General features: G+C 43.2%; 1 protein-coding gene across 3 annotated transcripts in view; it reads right to left on the bottom strand.

Moving 5' to 3' along the window:
- LOC128305246 (PRL-1 phosphatase) overlaps window positions 1–19,244 on the bottom strand; it is a 31,728-nt gene that overhangs the window by 5,057 nt on the left and 7,427 nt on the right. For 2 of the 3 annotated variants that reach the window (XM_053042612.1, XM_053042614.1), the window contains exons 3-5: window positions 2,835–3,755; window positions 2,284–2,738; window positions 45–1,351 (exon numbers count right to left, since the gene is read on the bottom strand). In XM_053042612.1, the coding sequence (XP_052898572.1) occupies window positions 45–167 (123 nt within the window). In that variant the 5' untranslated portion in view covers window positions 168–1,351; window positions 2,284–2,738; window positions 2,835–3,755. Of the gene's footprint in view, window positions 1–44; window positions 1,352–2,283; window positions 2,739–2,834; window positions 3,756–9,975; window positions 11,101–19,244 lie in introns of those variants that run through there. The other variant, XM_053042613.1, reaches the window with a different exon arrangement.

Genomic DNA, 19,244 nt, shown 5'->3' with positions numbered 1-19,244 from the left:
TCACATTCTGGAAGATAGTTAGTACAACACTCAACTCAACTTACAGCGATATACGAATGTATGTTTGCATCCGATGGCCGATCGGTAATGAGGAATTTCATTCCCTTGAACTCGATCCGCGCCGGTGCGGGTCTGATGTCCTTCTGACGCATGATGACGGTTGTCATAAAAAGCACTCCTTCACGCGACTAAAAACAAATCCAATTAACCGGTGTTTGATTTGCTGCTGTCTTGTTCGTTCTATGCTGAGCTTATACGAACGTGCACACTAGCGCGTCTGCTGCTGCACAAGGTTCTGCACGAAAGTCTTTCTTTTTATCACACGACTATAGTTACCGCGTAAGTCTTACAGACAAAATAACGACGTTAACAAATCGCACTAATTTTTCTCCGTAGATGGTTTCCCAGCAAGCACGCGCACGAAGCGGTTACACTTATTTTTCTCTGGCAATACAATATTATCAATGCCAAATAGATACAATTTTCATCACATTTACAAAAAAAGATATTTAAAAGACGGAAGAAGAAACCAAATCTTCCACGAAAATTGCTTAATAAGCAATAAAGATGAGAACCACTAGAGTAAACTTAAAATTCTCTTATCACAATTCTTTCCGCGGTTCTATCTATCCCCTTTAAGTTTGTTGACGTTGCAACGAGATACTTATACAAGACTCCAAAGATTTCAGTAAATCGTTTAGCTTGCGTGTATGTCCTCTTGATGTAACTGTTTGCCACAGAACGGTCTTCCTCCAAGCAGCAATGATCTGGATATTATCTTCTCTTTCAGTTAATCTGTGTTCAATATACGATCGAGTAATCTTCTTTACTTTGATAGCAATTTCAGCATCGACGAAATCTACGAATAACTCAGGTTTTGTAAGATTGGGCAAAAACAAATCATGCACAAAGCAGTAGTCCTCCTTGTTATAATATTTCTTCCAGCACTGGAACGAACACTCTCTCAGTGCGACGTTGATGGCGAAACAAGTGCACCTATGTTAAATCTTTTTGTCGACTAATTTTCTCTGATAACACCTTTGCAGATTCAGGTGGAGGCTGACACTGGAGTCTGTTGCCTGAGTGAGGGCCGGTAAATTATCTTAATTTACTCCTTCGCCGTTCGTACGAACACACACGAACGCGTTTATCTTTTATCTGATCAGATTTTCTCGCTAGGAGTGTTCACTGCGTCGCAAAACAAAAGCACCTGATCGACTTCAGAGCTGATGGAATAACAGATGCACTCTGAGGAGGGGTGTTATCTTCCGTTGTTATCAAAAAGATGATTCTATCTTCTTCAGAGTAAAGCTTGAAACACGTATCTAAAAGTATTTTTCGTTCGAAACATCTGAAAATTAAAAGAAAGATAACTATCAATCAATATATTGTAGTACATGAAGATTTATTTAACATAAAACATTTCGTTAAAAGCGTTTCATTATAACGAATTAAGCGCTAAACGTGTTTAGTGTATAACCGGAAGCAATAATTTATAAATAAATAATTTATTATCATGACTACAGTCTATCCCAAACATATTAGAATCTATGAAACAATGGAATTAAGGAAAGTATAATGAGGAGGTTCAATGCATAATTTCTATTGTATCTTCTTATCATAACGGGGAGCAAATATATATGCTACGTGATATAAATTTTAAATCCAAATTAGACCCTTTAAGAAAAATGCGTTTTAGTGAAAATGTGAAACGAAAACAAAGGGTTAAAACAACACAAAACAACAATAAACGCTTCCTAAGTGCACGCAACCAATAAAACCGAACACTCATTGTTAGTTAGTTCCGGTGGCAACAGTGTGTGCATTTAAGCGCTCTAGCGTGTATTTTTTTATTGGTACAGCTGTCAATGCCAGAAGCCTCTTGCTGATACGGATATACAACCACTCAAGGCTTCGCTAGCATAACACAAATTTACTCTTAGGTCGATTCTTAGCTTAAAGGTGGATTCATGTAAGAGAACATAAACAATAATTATAGTCTTTATAAACACACGGACAAAGTGATGAAAATTATTTGTTAATAAGTGTCAAGCCAAACCCCAAGTTCTACTGTGACATTTCATATACAACAGAAGGAGAAGTACAAAATAATGGCATATTAACATATAATGGATCATCGTTAGCCTATGGTGCTATACTATTCTAATATTAGTAAAATTATATAACATTGCATAACATTACATTACATCACATAACGTTACATTACATTATATTACATTAAAGTGTGTTAATCAAAGTATAACATAAAAATACAAAACTTACTTATATTCATCTGAAACCCTGCTGTATGCGGGACTTAGATGGCGGCTCCGAACCACGCTACAGTTATTTATTTCGTTTGACTATATCCGCCTTCTTAATAATCGGCCAAAATTCGGTGGAGCAGTGATTACCCTTTTCTCTAGAAACGGGGGGGGTGAACGATATAAGGGCTTGCAGCAGAAAGGTTTCTGGGATCTTTCGCGTTGTATGCACACTTGGTCGGGATGCTGGTGTATGTTTTATTTTGATTCAGTTGGTTGCATGAATGCTGCCTACGCGGAAGGAACGCTAGTTGTGAGGAGAATGTTTACCCCCAGGCCAGCAGAATTTTCCTCCCCTCCACGAGGTCACTGTCTGGCTCTATCCTGTCCTTGCGGCCGGTGATAATGGATTGACGATGGTTATACTTCCTTGGTTACTATTCTTAATAGATCTATTTTACAATCAGTCTCAATCTGCAAACGAAACAGAAAGAACGAAAGACCTTTTAGATATCTTTGTCTCATGCAAAACTACAGTACAATCGTGTTTAACATCAAACATATACCTACATGTTGTTTTCTGCCGCCGAGTTTTGCTTGCAGTTGTCGAAGATAACCGTATGCAACGTGTCCTTGTAGAACGATTGCAAACGTAACGCCACACGCGCAAACTAGTGAAGCGCCACAGCGAAACGATGGGATTATTGAAGCTCAACGAAAAGCAAACAATTGTTGTCGATGCAATCAAGAGCAAGGGCGAGAATGCGCCAATTTTCTGACAAGCAAAACAAAAATTTGCTTACTCCGAAGACGCTACAGGTGATCTTCGCGCAGGGTTCGATATGGATGCGGGATGGATATCAGTTTCGGTGATGTCGATACGTTCTCCACACACTTCGTTTCTCGATTATGACGCTGAGGAGGATGATGATGGGAGGGGACTATTTTTCGTCTTCGCTTCGCTTGTCTATTCCACCTGATCTTCTTCCACAAGGACCTTAATTTCGGGTACGCTTGATGATGCTTCTGCTTGGGCTATGGCAATAACAAAACCACGCTCGCGTTGTGCGCTTCCTGTCGAACGATGCTTCGCTAACGTGCAGCACTTTCTTCTCCAATGTACGCTCCAGCTCGGGGCTTCTCATTCAAAAGCTCTGCTCTTAGGTGTTGCGCGAACTCGCCTTCCTTACGCAGCAACCACCAACATTCGCTTTCGCTCGACGATGTCCTCTACTGTTGCACGCTTCCTGCCCCCACTCGCACGCGTTTCGCTGTCTCCCGCACAAGCACACTTTTTCTCTCTCTCGCGCTTATCCACGCTACAACTTTCTCCAGTTCGGTATCCTTCGGGAGGTCCACACGGGCGACGATGGTGTTTGTTGATGGTGATTGGCAGGGAAAAAGCGCGCCTTTCGCTTATTTGTGTTGTGCCTGGCAGTATTCCGCGCTGTCTAGCTGAAACTCCATAGAGGTTGGAACTAGCCGCACCAGCTGTTTTAGAGAAGGAAAAGAGAACAGCAAGAAACATTTATTAGTAACACCATCTTCTACTACCAACGACGCGTTGAGATGGAACGACGAATGTGTGCTCATGAAAATCAAAATTATATACTTTTTGTAAAAAATATACTCAAACTTTATATCGTGACATAGAAACAATCCCAAAACAATCATTGAAAGGGGATACAAACTGGTATTTCCTGCATCAAGATACGACAACTTAAACATGACTGAGACATTGTCATAATTCAACCATTTGTTTGGCTTTTCTCCAATTTTTCCTCAAGGTAAAGCAAAAAAAAAAAACACACACAATACAATGCTTGATATGGTCTCCCTTGTGACCGAAATTGTACCAAGGACACACCAATTTCCCATGAGATCATTAGTAGATTATATTATTCTACTTGAAGGACGATCAGACCCGTATTGTTTTAATCTTTTGGGAGCAAAATTGCAAACATTAAAGATAATATTTTTACAGCTTTTTTTTATATGGAGAAGCAAAGATATACACGAATTCAAATAAACTCAAAACCATTACGGACATAGTGGGAATTTTCCAACACTGAACTTGACATTGGCGCCGCAACAGTAGCTTTACGGTCAAAGCTAATTTAACGAATGATGCAATGCTTACTGCACTTACGTATTTTGTTGATGCCCCAAGCATGGTCGGGTGGTAGTAGCGATACAAAAAAAAACAACCATCATTTGCCCAACCATTTGTCATGTAACACTGTACATTCTTATCGGTGCTTCAAATCAAGAGCCGTAAAATACATTTTTCACAAAGCAGAAAATGTATGAAAAAGGAGAACCCCCCTAAACATTATGTACCAACACAGCACCAAAGTAAAGTGCACTGCAGTGGTCAGGAAAATACGAACGACCTACATTTTTGCAAGTCAATTTAGTCCCAGATTTCACAAGGTATTATTTCTCGCTGTATTATTCCACTCTGACGAAAACCTTCTCAGGATAATCATGATTTAAATTAAACGAATTTTCAGATGTATAAAACATCTTTAGAGTTTCAGTTCACAAAGCTTCAGAGATCCGTCAAATCTTCTGAGATTTACGATTTCTCGGCTATTCCAACAGTCATAAGAGAAAGATCTCTTCTCAACAGATTGTTTGTGGGGTTGGGAAACAATTTTTTTAGTAATTTGAATCCCGATTGTATATTGTATTTCAAGCATTGCTCTACAAAAATATAACATTCTATTTTTACAATCTGTTCGTACGTGCCCAATCGAGAGTGCTACCTCCACGCTGAAGTTTACCTTTTTTCCACAAATTCTATCTTATCGCACTGTGTCGTCTCCAAACGCCTCCAGTTCACTTCCCAATTCCCACCCCGCGTTGTATTGCACTGGCGATTGCGCAAAAACCTCCCCACCGTACACGCGCGGCGTATACACAAGCGCATCGCCCGTGCAGCTATACATATATGTATGTAAGCCAACGTCAAAATGCGATGTGGAACCCAAACCACTTGAGCATACAAAAAAAATAGGCAACGGGGTGTATTTCTTCCAAAACAACAACTGGTCCCCCCAACCCACACACACCCATGGTGATTACTACATATCCGAGGTACACATAAATTCACCAGTGGACAATTATTTCGTGCTTAGCGTAGTACTTCCAACTTCCGTTTTTGATCCTTGCTTTTGCACAATCCGTGCACTAAAGTTGCAACATTACCGTTCTAGCGTTCTAGTAAGTGCGGAATAAAACTAACACCAGCTTTTGCTCCTATTCGTTTGTTTGCCCTTGGTGGCACGTAATTGTCACAAAACAAACACGATCATTGTCGTCGCAGTGGCCCCGTTTTAATTATCGAACAAACGCCAACAGGGCAGAGAAAATGGAACTGGTTGGTTGATGGAGGTTACTCCGAAGGGGGGAACTGTAGAACAAGTTGTTTTGCAGGTTATTTCTAATCATACGCTCACGATGACGCTTCCAGCACCACACCATTTGACGTTTGCGATCGTGTGCGTCTGTAACAACGCTCGTTGCTAACGATGTGACTAATAGAATCGATGATCACACAAATCAAAGGAATGAAATACGCGAGGAGGGGGTGCTATGTACTGTAAATACCAAAATTGTCGCGAAAAGTTTGCGTTTCAAACAAACCCCGGATGCAAAGTACCGCCAAAGGCACCACCAAAGCAAAAGGAACAAGGAATGAATGGAGGCAGTAAGCTTAAGGTTTTTGGAGTATGGAAAGAATGAATACATTTTGTGCCCTCCCCTCCCATCGTCATCGCCGATGACGCAAATCGTGTTGAACAGTGTGAATACGCAACGAACGCCTTTATAATAAACGCCCTATTGACGCCATATAAGCGCTGCTGCTGCTCCATCACTATCTCGCAATGGCTGGACAATGTCACGAATTCCACCGTGGAAAGGAAGGATGGAATACGCGGGGGAGAGGTCTGTAGTTCCTTCGGGAAGTAAATTACAAATGCACCCAGCAGTGGAGGAATTCCTACCAGAGCTCCGGATAGACGTGGGAGTGTCCGGTCGTACAGATCAATTGGCTTTTGCTGGAAGATTAGGGATGGAGAGATGAGAGAAGTTGGTGGAATTTTGTTACATAAACTTCCAGGAATTCTTAGCAATCTTACGACTTCCCGTAGCAATTGACAGTTACGCCATCAAATTTTGGATGTTTTGCATCTTATTTCTTGCACATAGTGTCGTCGCTCTATTACATTACATTACGCAATGCAGTAGCTCTAAATCAGATTTAAAAATCTAAAATTCCATCTCCAATTCCACCGCGATTCGACAACGATTTAATCCTTCCCGTTACATCCCAACAGATAATCCAATAAAAAGCACCGATAAATGCAATGTAACCAAGTTTGCGACACATACCCCATCCTACCTTCCCCGCCAGCCAGAGGCAATGCAACATCTGTAACGCGCAACAATGTTTTCTCCCTCCCTCTGACGTCATACGACGGATTTGCGTTTTGCGAAAATCTCGCCACGAACCCACACGCAAGTAAAGACTTTCTTTTTTTGCCCCCACGACCCCCGTCTGCTCACACTGAAAAACCACACGAAATCGGAATCATCCCTCTTGAGCCGCCAGCAGTAGTAGTGGAAGTAATAGTACTAATACTCCCAATTGCACTGCGCTCTCTCTCTTTGCTCGCACTCATCTGCAGTTGCACGTCGGGTTGGCGTGAAAATAAGAGACCACCACCACAGGGGGATGATGATGCATGTAATCACTTGTGGCGCACAAGAAGGGCACCACAGGATAATGGAGGTAGTATTTGCATCTGCCCTGGTCATAAAGTTAGCTGCCATCATCACCCGCTATCTGGCCCGGTTGAGTGTACACACGTTAGTGGCCTGTTTCTTGCACAGGGCCACAAAGTCAAGCCGCTCGAAATGGGTGGGGGAAAACGGATGGGAGGAACCATAAAAATCGTACAGCGCGCGTGAGGAGATATCGCAAAATGAGATGAACCCACATAAAGCAAAACGGCGACAGCGATTATGGTGATTCACCGCGAAACGGATCGTCGTCACTCCCGACCGAAGTTAGTGCGTGCGTGGTCGGAAAAACCCCACTTTCTCATTCATGATAGTGTTTGATGATAGTTTCACAAACAGCGGCAATTACGAACTAATTTAACTTTTTAATTAAGTATTCCGTTTTCCATGAGACTCGCCTCCTTCCATAAACAAACGTATTGGTTTTTCAAGCCGCAACAACAAGAACAGTGGGAGTCCAACGGTCACAAGATGAGTTTTGAACTACGACCTTTTGGTGTTATATCGGAAGCTAAGCCACAGTGCTATGTAACCGGCCCAAACGGAACAACTGCAATATGTAACCAGATTCGTACGCATGGAAGCAAATCATGGAAGATGCTGTTTTGTGCCGTTTGCGCAATTTTAATCTTAATTTGCGAAAACGATTACCATTCAAATGAACCAAAATTTCGGTTCCTTCGAAAAAAAATAAAATAAAGCATTGATTATCACCTAACGAGCCAAATGGTTATGTAAATATGCCAATAAACCGTCTTGGTATATTACAAGAGTTCAAATGTAGTTTATCTACAGAACAATATATCCAAATTCCGAATCTTTTTGAGAAGAATTAGGCACCACAACGACTTCTAAATTTCCCGTAAAGCATGAGTGATTAAGTGTCTAAATACCATTACACCTTAATATACTTTTGTATCAAAAAGAGTGTTTTACAATCGGTTTAGAAAAAACAAAACTATAAATTAAAAAACATAAAGAATAAAGCAAACAAAAAACCCCACAATGTATCATTAACTGTGTAATGCTATATTAATCAATTTGAGGAATGCTATCCCAATGTTACAAATCACGTGTTTAGCGATGGCTTATTATTTAGAATACCAAAATATTGATTGATTTTAAACAAGCACATCACTTGTAACAACTGTAACCGCTCCTTGCAATCCTTAAGTGCAAAGACAAACGATCGTGACTGTCGTTTATAATCCATCAAAGTTGTTCATCTACACATTCGTTTCCCTTTTTTCTTGCCAGCGTTCCCAATCGTGCAATGGTGCAATTCGAACCATTCAAGCATCAATTACCACTATTGCGCATCTCAGAATCCGCGGCTAGAACACAGAACGCACACTGCACATACACTAAATCAAACTTCACGAGTCACGGATGGTTTCGCTTTGGCAAATAAATATAGCCCTCAGCTGTTACAAACGACCATCGAGAATATTGAGCAGCGCAACAAACCGTCTACTCCTCCCTCCATCACTTTGACGGCCAACTGCAGAAAGGGGAGAAGAAGGAGGACGACTTTTGCTCCCGGTGTTCCCGGATTTCTGCGTGTGCCGCTGTATCTAAGTGTCAATGTACTACCGAGATTTGATGGGCATACAAGCGCAGAGACGGGCACAGGGACCGATCCGCCCGCGCAACTACTGCAAATGCCGCATTCGACCCAAAGGGGAGTTGTTTTCCATTATACTTGTTGCCTTTAACTTCCTTCCACCAACCAACACCAGCCCCGTCGACCAGACCCACGACCCGTGCTGGCCCGAGCTGCGCTATACTACTAGGTCACCTTTACGTGTGATACGATCCACACACACACACACCCCGGATGATCTATGCGGCGACGATTGCCCGTCCGTTCTCATTCGCCGCCGCACGAAACGTGATACGCGGAGGCTGGGTCGCGCGCGCACTCGATCGCGCCGTGTCGGCGGCTCAGCACTTTGCGCTTGTGCGTTGTAGCCAGCTGTCAAACGCGAGAGTCCGCGGTGTGTATGGTGTGAGCAGCAGCGCACATGAAAATAGATCGCGAAAACACTGGTCGGGGCCCCGCAAACGCAAAAAGCGGACAAAACAAAAACATTAGACGAAGAGATCGCACACAACCCACATCCATCCAGCAGCGGAGGGTGGGAAATACGTAAAAAAAACCCCAGCGCGTTTGTTTGTTTGTTTTTTTTGCGATCTTTCCACGATATTTTCGCAGATGCTATTTTTTATTTCAATCTAATGGCTGGTGCTGGTGGTGCGATCGTTGGAAACGATACCGTTTGGAGAAACAATTGGCAAGTAAATCAACTGAAATTTTATCACCCTGTTGGAAAAGCGTCACAGGATGCTCGGAGTATCTCCGTTTTTCGTACTCTTATCGTACCGAACCGTACCGGACGCGAGACATCACACTATCACATGATAGATTTCACACCAAACGGTGTGATAAAAAAATACCTCAAATCACTTCGCTATGCTAATAGATGATGCCATCGAGGTGGCACGACGAAAAGTGAGGTGCAGCAGGTGAAGAACATATCAAGAACAAGATAACCGCAATATGACAAAACTCACCCCTTCCTAAAAGGTGTTTGCTGTTCGCAATGGGGATGATAAAGAATTCGAAATCAAATATACAACGAACCTTGGATGAAGATGATGAGTAACGCTCCACAACAATCTCCCTCCTCCCTACCTCACCCCGCCGCCCAAAAGGCGGCCATTGTCGCCGATGTTAAAAAAGATGCGAGTAGCAGACTTGACAAGTATTGAGATTGTGTAAATATTCGCATTGCGCAGGATTCGCTGTACCGGATTGTAAGCGAGAGAGATAAAGGCAATAAAAACACAGCATGATGACAGAGAGGTGAACTTTGATATGGAACATACATTAAAGACTTACTGTGAAGCACAACACGCCACACACACACACACGCACACGGCAACACGATCGTTTAATGATCGTTAATTTGCGTCTATTAATTACGCTTAACGTTGACGAATGGTTTCACTGTGCCGGGTGTGTGACCACTTTGTCACTTGCCTCTCTACCTAAAGCTCACCAAAAGTCCGAGTCTCACAGGGTACGACGATCAACAACACTCGACAAGTCTTTTAGGGCTCAACAAAAAGGACCAGAGTCACACACACACGGTGGGGATCTCATGTAACGCTCTCCTTGAAGAATGCTTCCTGTGCGCTGACCGTTCGCCGACGAATGGCTGCGTCCTGATCCCGGGACGGAATTACTACCTTTGGGCAGCAATAGCCTATCCACCTTCCACCGAGCAACCGCACGGTAATGCTCCGCACCGCCGAATGCAAACGGTTTGGCTTTAACTGTGGTCGCGGTTCTGCGACGCCGGCAATGGCGATGATGATGTTGGTGTCGTTGGGACAGTGCCCCTTACTGTCAATCATGTAAGAAAAAGGAAGCAGAGCTACCCACTACTGCTGTTCCACCGGGGAAGGTGTGTTTTTTAACGTTCCTCTTTTGCGTTGGCAAATGTTTATCTCCCACACGGTTCAAATTATGCCCGTGTTCTTTCTGTCACCTGCGTCGAGTGGTGGCGCGACTCAAGGCAGCGGCTAAAACACTCACAGAACTGTCGGTTTTGTTTTGTACTTCTGTCGCAATAACGCGTATATGATATCACTCGCAAGATATTTCTGCCTGTTTTCACACCAGCATATTTATGAGATGATCTACTCGGAATCGTTTATTCTTGGTCTTGTTCAACATTATTATTCGCCAAACACTGAATCACTATCAACCCACAAATCCGCACACGATTCTAAAGGCAGACCCGTCCTCTTCACCACACGCTCAACGGAGCCAATCGCACACAAGGGTAAGGAATTGGATTTCCCTGGTGCTCACTAGTGTCTAATCTAACGAAAACTTCACGGCCTCTTCAAGAACCACGGTCCACGAGTTGGACTGGCCTTTTGCACTGCTGCAAGACGCGTTCTTATTGCCAAGGCACAATATGTTTTGAACATCGGCACAGTAACGTGATGCTTTATCAGCCGCAATTTCCTGCTCCGTCCAATCTCCGATTGATCAACCAGCACGCGAAGTCACCGCTTGGTGCCTTCAACCACTTTGAACCTGCGACGTTGACTGACAATGCAGTGGATGAAACCTGTTCGTTCAAGTCCTCGCGGCGCGTGGGAGAATCCCCCGTGTTAATGATTGTAGTAATGATCAACCCCCCCGTACGCTCCGAACACACACACGCTCATACAATAACGCTCCACACGACCAAACCTGTTCTCGCGCAAATGAACACGGGGTTGGTGGTGGTGATCGCTTGTGTGCGAGCTATTTCTACGGCTAACGTCAAAAATCCCCACCAGCGCCAGCGATTATACACGGCGGGGGACTCTTTCCGGTATAATTTAAGCAAGCAACACACACCCCGCGAGACGATTCGCGATGTCAAGAGCGCGCCACACACAACCACTAGAAGCGGAACACACATGCACGGACAGGGCGCGCTGTACGTGGGGCGACCGCGTAGAAAAACGAAAGGAACGCGTGTATGCGCGACCGTATTTGTACAACGTGCCTGGGGGCCCAGCCGCGCTAAAGCCCGTGGGTTAGGGTAAACGTTAGGCGCATGTTTGTGTAGACGTCTGAAATGCTTCTTCTTTTTGTTCGTTCTACCGCAAATCGGCCGCGAATATAAAGTCGAGATGTTACGCCAATTAGCACTTAGTCGCATTCGCGCATCAAGCGTGAACGGAACTGCCGCACATTCGCGACGTTCGACGCGTCACAATGTACTCTCGTCTATTGAGTGCTGATATTCTTAGCAACGTTCAACACAACTGCAATCAGATTGAATGATACGAATAGTTTGTAATGAAATTGCCCTTGATCAGTCCCGTTTTTGCTTCAAAACGAATGGAACATGCCTATTCTTCCAATCAAAGCTTGGTCTACTAGCAAGACTTCAAATGCAGTCACAACACCTTTATCTAACATCTAAGTTGCAAGAGCAAACGGTCACGTTACGGTGCAGTGGAATCTTACCCGGGGCACACAACAGCGTAGAAAGAATCCACCGGGGCCCGTAACTTTCCCTTCATGAATGTCCCCTTACGCCGCACAATCGCATCGCACACCAATCGATAGTACTAGAATGTGGAGTTGTTGTATCAAGCGTTATCAGCGGGCGGTGACAGGAAACCATTTTCCCACTCACTTCAAGCTGCTGCTGCTGCTGCAAAGCAGATAGCGGATGTGCACTTCAAAAAAAAGGAAAGAAATGAAAGAAATGAAACTATGACAGCGAAATACCCCACACATAGACAGCCGCGGGTGATAAAGGCCCCGCGAGGGCCCACTGCGACGTTCGGTGTCATTCATTTCGAGCATGGTTCGCGCTGATCGAGAACATTCCCGCGCATGAACGAGCCGCGCACTCGATGGATGATCACCATGCATCACGAGGATGGGAGAGCAGCAGTGCCCAAAAAACCAATTCCCATATGGCGCCCGTGGACGCGAGTTTGATTCGACACATATCGGTTCCATTCGTCAATTATCCGGCGGTACCCTCGCCAGCACGAGGAAGCAAGAGAAGTGCGGTAAAAGCACCCCACAGACAAGAGCACGGATGTCCCGCGCGCTAATGACGGGAAAACACATCAACGGTTGATTGCTGCTTGTCTGTTTGCAGCATCAGCCACTGCATGTTCGGTGCTCTGGATGGAGAGGTTGTAAATCAAACCCGTTTGCTAACGTGTAGCGTTCCTTGCCAAAACATTCTAAGCCAAAAATAATGTACTAAAGAAGAAAGGAACACCAAGTTCCAAGTCCCGTAAGTGGTGGTGTTAAGTGGTCGAATTCTTGGAAAGATATTAAGGGAGTACCTCTGTAGGAACAAAAGTGTAGTTCACCGAAAAAAAAAACTAGAATATTTGAACGGGATGAAACAAAATGTCTAATCTAAAATTATCTCTCAAAAACCCTGTCACCTAATAACTATTTCAATACAACCAGTCAGCATCTGCAAATGGATAAAATTTCCTGCAGTGTTTCATCGCCTCTTGGCAACTGTCAAGCTGTTCTCCTCCATTTCTCTCGTGTCTCACAACCCGCAGCCATTTCGTGATGTGGTCAAACGTCAACTGCTGATTGATTAGAGGATATGCCGGTCATGAACATCCCGAGATGCGACATCACTTTCGAAAAATGGTACGATCAATCAGACTTCTTTGCCATTTTGAGAAAACATCTCCAATAGCTGGGGTAGTACATGCGTGACGCATTTCTAGCGCTTGTTAGGATTGCTCTAATTGTACAGTGTTATTACGGTAAGATGCAAACAATCAATCTCCCCCCCTACGCTGATTGCGACAAACGTTTTATTATGATTTCGCTTTCAACACAGAACAAACGAACGTGCAGTTTCACACACAGGAATGCGAGCAAAAGCTTAGATATCACCTCTGCAGAAATGTAACGAACCGCTTGTGCGGCAGCAAGATAAACGGTGATACGGTCGCTGATCATCACATGACCCAGTGGGTTGCGGCGGGCATGCCGTACATTGTTAGTAAACAAACCAAAATCCCTGCCCGAAGAACACGGTGAGATGAGAAAGATCGTTAACGGTTAGGAATGATGTTTGTGCCTCCTTTTTTATCGCGAAAGCCGTGCAATGTTTTGACCATTGAGACATACCAGAAACGGACAGATTCTGACAAAGCACAGACAGTAATTGTTTAAAATTAAACGCAAAACGGAGCAAACGTTGCTTGCGCATGACAAATTGTAGCGGAGTAATCGCGTACGACAAACAAAACGAATTGCCAATAAAGTAACGTAAACACAACACGTTTCCTGCTGCCCCCATATGCATTTACATTTACACATTACCCATTGCAGTTCATCCTAGGCTGCAAATATGATGCTTCCTATGGCAATTTTTGCTAACCGCAGAGCACGCAACACAAGAGGTGACGCATGTTTGCAGACGCGGCAGAAAATAATGCAAACGTGATCGTTAGCTAGGTGCGATCAGATTACCCACGTATAAACCCCACATCCCAGACTTGGCCAGCCAAAACAATAGTAACGTGACACGGCACTGGTGTCTTAGGTTTCTAAAGCGGACAATGCTAACCGTTAGGACGGACTATGAACCTTCAAATTATTCGAACTGTTTGGTGTTCCGTAAATAACGCTTCAATTACGAGGGATTTCGATGCAACATTTTACGATCGGTTAATTAGGGATTTTCACTGTTTGCGATGACTAGGATTCTAAGATAATTCAAAGATTCCTAGGATTTTATATATTAAAAAGTATATGATGTAAGAAATAAACATTGGTGTAATAACAAATTGAACCATATCAAATATAAGCTGTTAAATTCCCTGATTACAGTGCCCATCCTACAACTACGAAAGACATTTGAGAAACAATCTGTCGTTGAAAGGCACATTTCCATACATTAATTCACTGGATCGCACGTTGGCCTAAGCAGATACTTCTAACCTCCCAACATGATACAAACCCACCACCCACCGTGAGAGACGTAATAGCTGCAAAAAGCTGCAGTTTGCAACGTGCTACACCCACCACGGCCCGCACATCCACAAACCACTGTCCATGCCCTTGCTCGTGTACCGTAAAGGTCGCGGACACGAGCTTCCATTTTAGCGTGGCAAGCCGCTAAAATACACCGCACAGTACCAAACGTCAGGAGAATAAACGTGATCATTACACGTAGGATATATGCACACGAATGGACGGAAGTACCGGCATTAGCGAATCGGGTGTCTCGTCATGTGGCTTGCCTCGTTTACCGACATTGTTAAACGATTTCTTTAGGAAATTGTATAACACATCCAATATGTAGGACAGTATTGTCTCTTGAAAGATCATGCAACTTTATCACAAAAAAAACAAAACAATGGTCCAGATGGTCTGCTAATTTTCCATATCGAAATTGCATTTGCACTTTACAACTTCAACCGGGACGAATGATGTTTTTAAGTACTACAAACATAAACACGAATCATTATTACATTTTATTAGCAATAAATACCCATTTAATGGTCGTTACAAACGGCGATGGGCCAAATGTGCCACCAGTGCTAGTAGCAGGAAGAATTGCAATTCCGCACAGTACCGTTGTCGAGCAATTGACATTGAACGGTTGGCTCAAAACCGCAACCTGTCCATCGAGCTGTTAACCCAATCGATCGATCCGAAGCAACGAAGTGAAAAAATAGAACCTACTACCTTACCGGCACACGCTAACCTTTTCCTGATCCTGGCGTAACTTAACAGCGACCCTTAAAATAAATCACACTCCTCCTGGGGCTCGTGCGGTTCGTGCAACGGACGAGGCTCACACCGTTTGCACCCCAGGGCGTAGGACACCGTTTGCTGTTCGCGGTCCCATAGCTACGAAGCGGGTTCGGGACACGCGCGACCAAGCCAAGATTAGCAGCTAACCGTCGTCACCTGGAGGTCGCCATCCGAGCGGTGCAAATATTGGCGTGTGCTGCCAGTATATATAGATCGTCGATCATAAGACGAAATAGCACCAGGTACTGCGACACAACCATTGGAAGGTGCTTTCAAGTTATTAAACGATCATTATATCAGTTTTCGCACATAGTTTTGTTAAACGCAGTGATAAAAACCTGTTGACTGAGCCATCGACAAAATAGATACACAACGAAACTAAACAAACAATAACACGCTCAGCAGAACGTTTGGCGTAACATGTTGTGAAATTCCGTAAAAAAGAAAACATTGACTCATATTGCACTCTACAAACAACTGTTTAACATGTACTAGCAAATGCTTTGCTTCATTAAAATACAAACTCTAATTGGATAAGGTGAAAACCGCACAATTTTAACTGCTGGCGCTGTATATTCAACGGAAGTAACATGTTTCGTTTACCGGTGACAGTAAACATATAATTTCAAACGGTTTTTGCACTCCAAACGACACCATTTTGCACTGTGAGGTATAAAATAACTAGGGTTAAGCAGCGTGTTGTGCAGTGACGAAGGGACTGTAAATATGTGTTTTTGTTTGGACATTGAATATACATTCTTTGCCGTAAGGTAATATAACTCCTTGCAGACTGAATAATATGTAAACAGCACATATTACCTCATGTTTTCAATTATACAAGAAACAAAATATTAGTAACGTATTAGGTTTAAGGTTCATTAAACCAATTAGAAGGATGTATCTGTCATTGGCCCCCGGTCTGTGTGGTTGAGTGTGTGAAGAGTAAGCGAACAATCTAAAAATTCATTCACCAGATGTCACCCAACTTGCTGATCTGTCTGGGAGCAAATTTCCCCAAAGAAAACACCGCTCAAAAAAAATATTGTTGTTTCAAGCAAAAATGGGCCAACATTTAATTTTATCACCCCGTGTACATGTCGTGAACGAGATTTCTCGTTCAAGGACACCTCAGAGGACATACGCAAAACTTCTGTGGCGCAATTTTTATTCCCTGGGATAAGGAACAATCATACCAAGAAGAGGAAACCAATACATTTCAACAGGAAATAGCATTGACGCGGGAAAGAAAAATTAGGTTACGATATTCTACGTCTCGAGCGTAATGAGCAAGTTTGCTATTTATATAGGCGTGGTTTGAAAGTATTGATAGACATGTACGCCGAATACAAAGTGGCTGGGAAAAGCTTCTATAGATAAAGGTTTAGAATTATGTTAGAAATAATGCAAACATTTCCAATAATACTCTGTCTAATAATACTAATTTCACATTTTTGTCAACCATATCTATCGCATCTCACTGGTACACATAATTCCAAACCGTCCACACTTTCACCAAACAATCACACAAAGCTGGTGCCACGTGCAAAGCTGTTTCCTGTCTGTTACCATCGAGAATGAAAGGTTCTTGTATTTATAAACACGATAACTTTTTATGTTGACCGTCATAACCATTGCCCGGACGGGATGTCACGTTACCGCGTCCATTACAAAGGTCAGGTTAACGCAAACCAATGGAGAAGAAGTTTGCATTATCTTCACACAGAAGCTAAAACGTGACATGGCATGGAAATTGAAAAACGATAATTCTGGAACGTTTTAGTCGTTATCTGACTATTAGACCAAAAAAAGTGCGTCTATACTGACGGTAGAGGAAAGAGACACGAAAAGCGGTACGATGTTATCTGCCCCGAAACAATCTAGCAAGGTTCCTTTTCTAGGATATAATACTCGGAAGTGAAAAGGGCCTGTCATTCTGTGATTATCTGTGTTGGTTGGTAATTAAAATATGGTTCTAATGAAAACGATAATCTATCCATCATTCCATTAACCATGGTAAATTTTCACATTGTTAAAAAAATCCTTAAGAGATTCGAAAGTAATGCAGCAAGCGGCAATTATTTGTACTTTCCTTCCACTTCATGGAATGGCAGAGTGCAAATGATGTAACAACAGCGCATATCAAATGACATGCGAAATCATGTTCAAACCAAATATGGTCTTAAGACGACGAAGGGCTCACAACAGTTGCTATTTTCTTCACATTTTGTCTAGTTTTTCCTTTCAGTCTCTCCGCTTGTCTTTTTCTTCCATGCCCATAGCCTTCATGCGTTGTCCCAGGCCGCAAGGACACACAACCATCAGCACAAACGGGTGCCGATTATCGATTTTTTTTTTCCGGTATGATATTTTTATCAATTCACTAGCGAACGAACCACGACTACAACCAAGCCAAAAGGGCCACATTAAGGAGTGCGCATTTGACCTTTCACGATCCTTTCGCCGGTGAGGAAAGGACAAAACCTTCGTCAGCTAGGCATTGGATGGAAGGAATGACCTATTTTAATGGCGCGCTTGAAGCAACGGGAAGCCACACGAAGACAGCAGACATGGCTCGGTCCTTCTTGGCACGACACATACATTATCACCATCGATGAGTGCGTGATGGATTCCATTAGTGGTTTCTGGATGGATCCAGTATTGTGCAATGTGTTTCATCATCCAAAACCCCCGACCAACACTTACCTAAAACGAGATAAAACGGAAAGGAAAACAACAATTATTAGTAATGTCACAAGAGGCATGAGTTGCATCATGAAAATATCAAACGATATTACTTAATCTTTGTGATGTTGCGTCATATTGATAATTGAAAAGTAATACATTCGTAAATTCCTGACATTTTGGATTATTGGTGTTAGTACAAAAAAGGAACTGGAGCATTAAATTACAATGACGTAATACAAGATACGCTAAACAACATATTGCCATTCATAATTTATGGGAAATTTGATCCGTATACTAACAATTTGCTAATGAAAATATACATGAAGATGAGCAACTTCGTAAGTATACACAATACATACAATGATATATGTTATAAAGCCCACAAAAAGAACTAATCGGGAAGAACTCAATGAATATTAAAACATTCCCAGAATCTGGGTTAATGTACTGATAGTTCTTGTGGTCATTGTCCCCTTCAAGTCCCCAAAAATATAACCGGTTTGACCGGCAAGAATCCACGAAATTTCCGTAGACTGGCTCTGGGGACAACTGACTTCGTTACCGTTCCAAAATCGTAAAGTCTTCAAAGTCTCTCATGTCCAATTCTACGCGAAAAACTTACAGAACTCGTCTTTAAGCACAAATTGATCGTGTACGCGATCGAAAGTGTATTGACTTTGCATGAAAGTTCATTGTACCAGCAGTTCATTATGCTACCTCCCCCTGGCCAGGGAGCAGAGAGAACCAAAGCATAAAGGATCACCAGAACCGAACCGAACAATCTTCCCTTGAAACCCACGATCTCAGATCCGATCGGATGGGGTTGGTGTGCGCTTGCGATCGTTGAACTTTTCGCAAGCAACAGCCCCAAAACCAAGCGCACTAAAGGAAACGGCGGAAAACGCGGAAACCACACCGTATAAGTTGTTTCGTTTCGTGCGTCACTCCTATTGCCGGTGAGGGGGCCAAACACACACCCGCACACCCCCTTTGTCCTGCGGCGAATGAGGAAATGCTGCTCCACTCGGTATGCGGGAGAACGCGGCAACGAACAACAAATGCGAAAACTGTGCAAAATGTACTCCGCGTCAGCAGGGGTATGACGACGACGACGACGACGACGACTGCAGGATGCATTGCACGAGCGCACTGATGCA

The sequence above is a fragment of the Anopheles moucheti genome, chromosome 3 (assembly GCF_943734755.1).
Source record: "Anopheles moucheti chromosome 3, idAnoMoucSN_F20_07, whole genome shotgun sequence".
NCBI classification, from domain to species: domain Eukaryota; kingdom Metazoa; phylum Arthropoda; class Insecta; order Diptera; family Culicidae; genus Anopheles; species Anopheles moucheti.
Note: the sequence above shows the minus strand (reverse complement) of the source record. Positions and strands in the feature narration are given on the sequence as shown.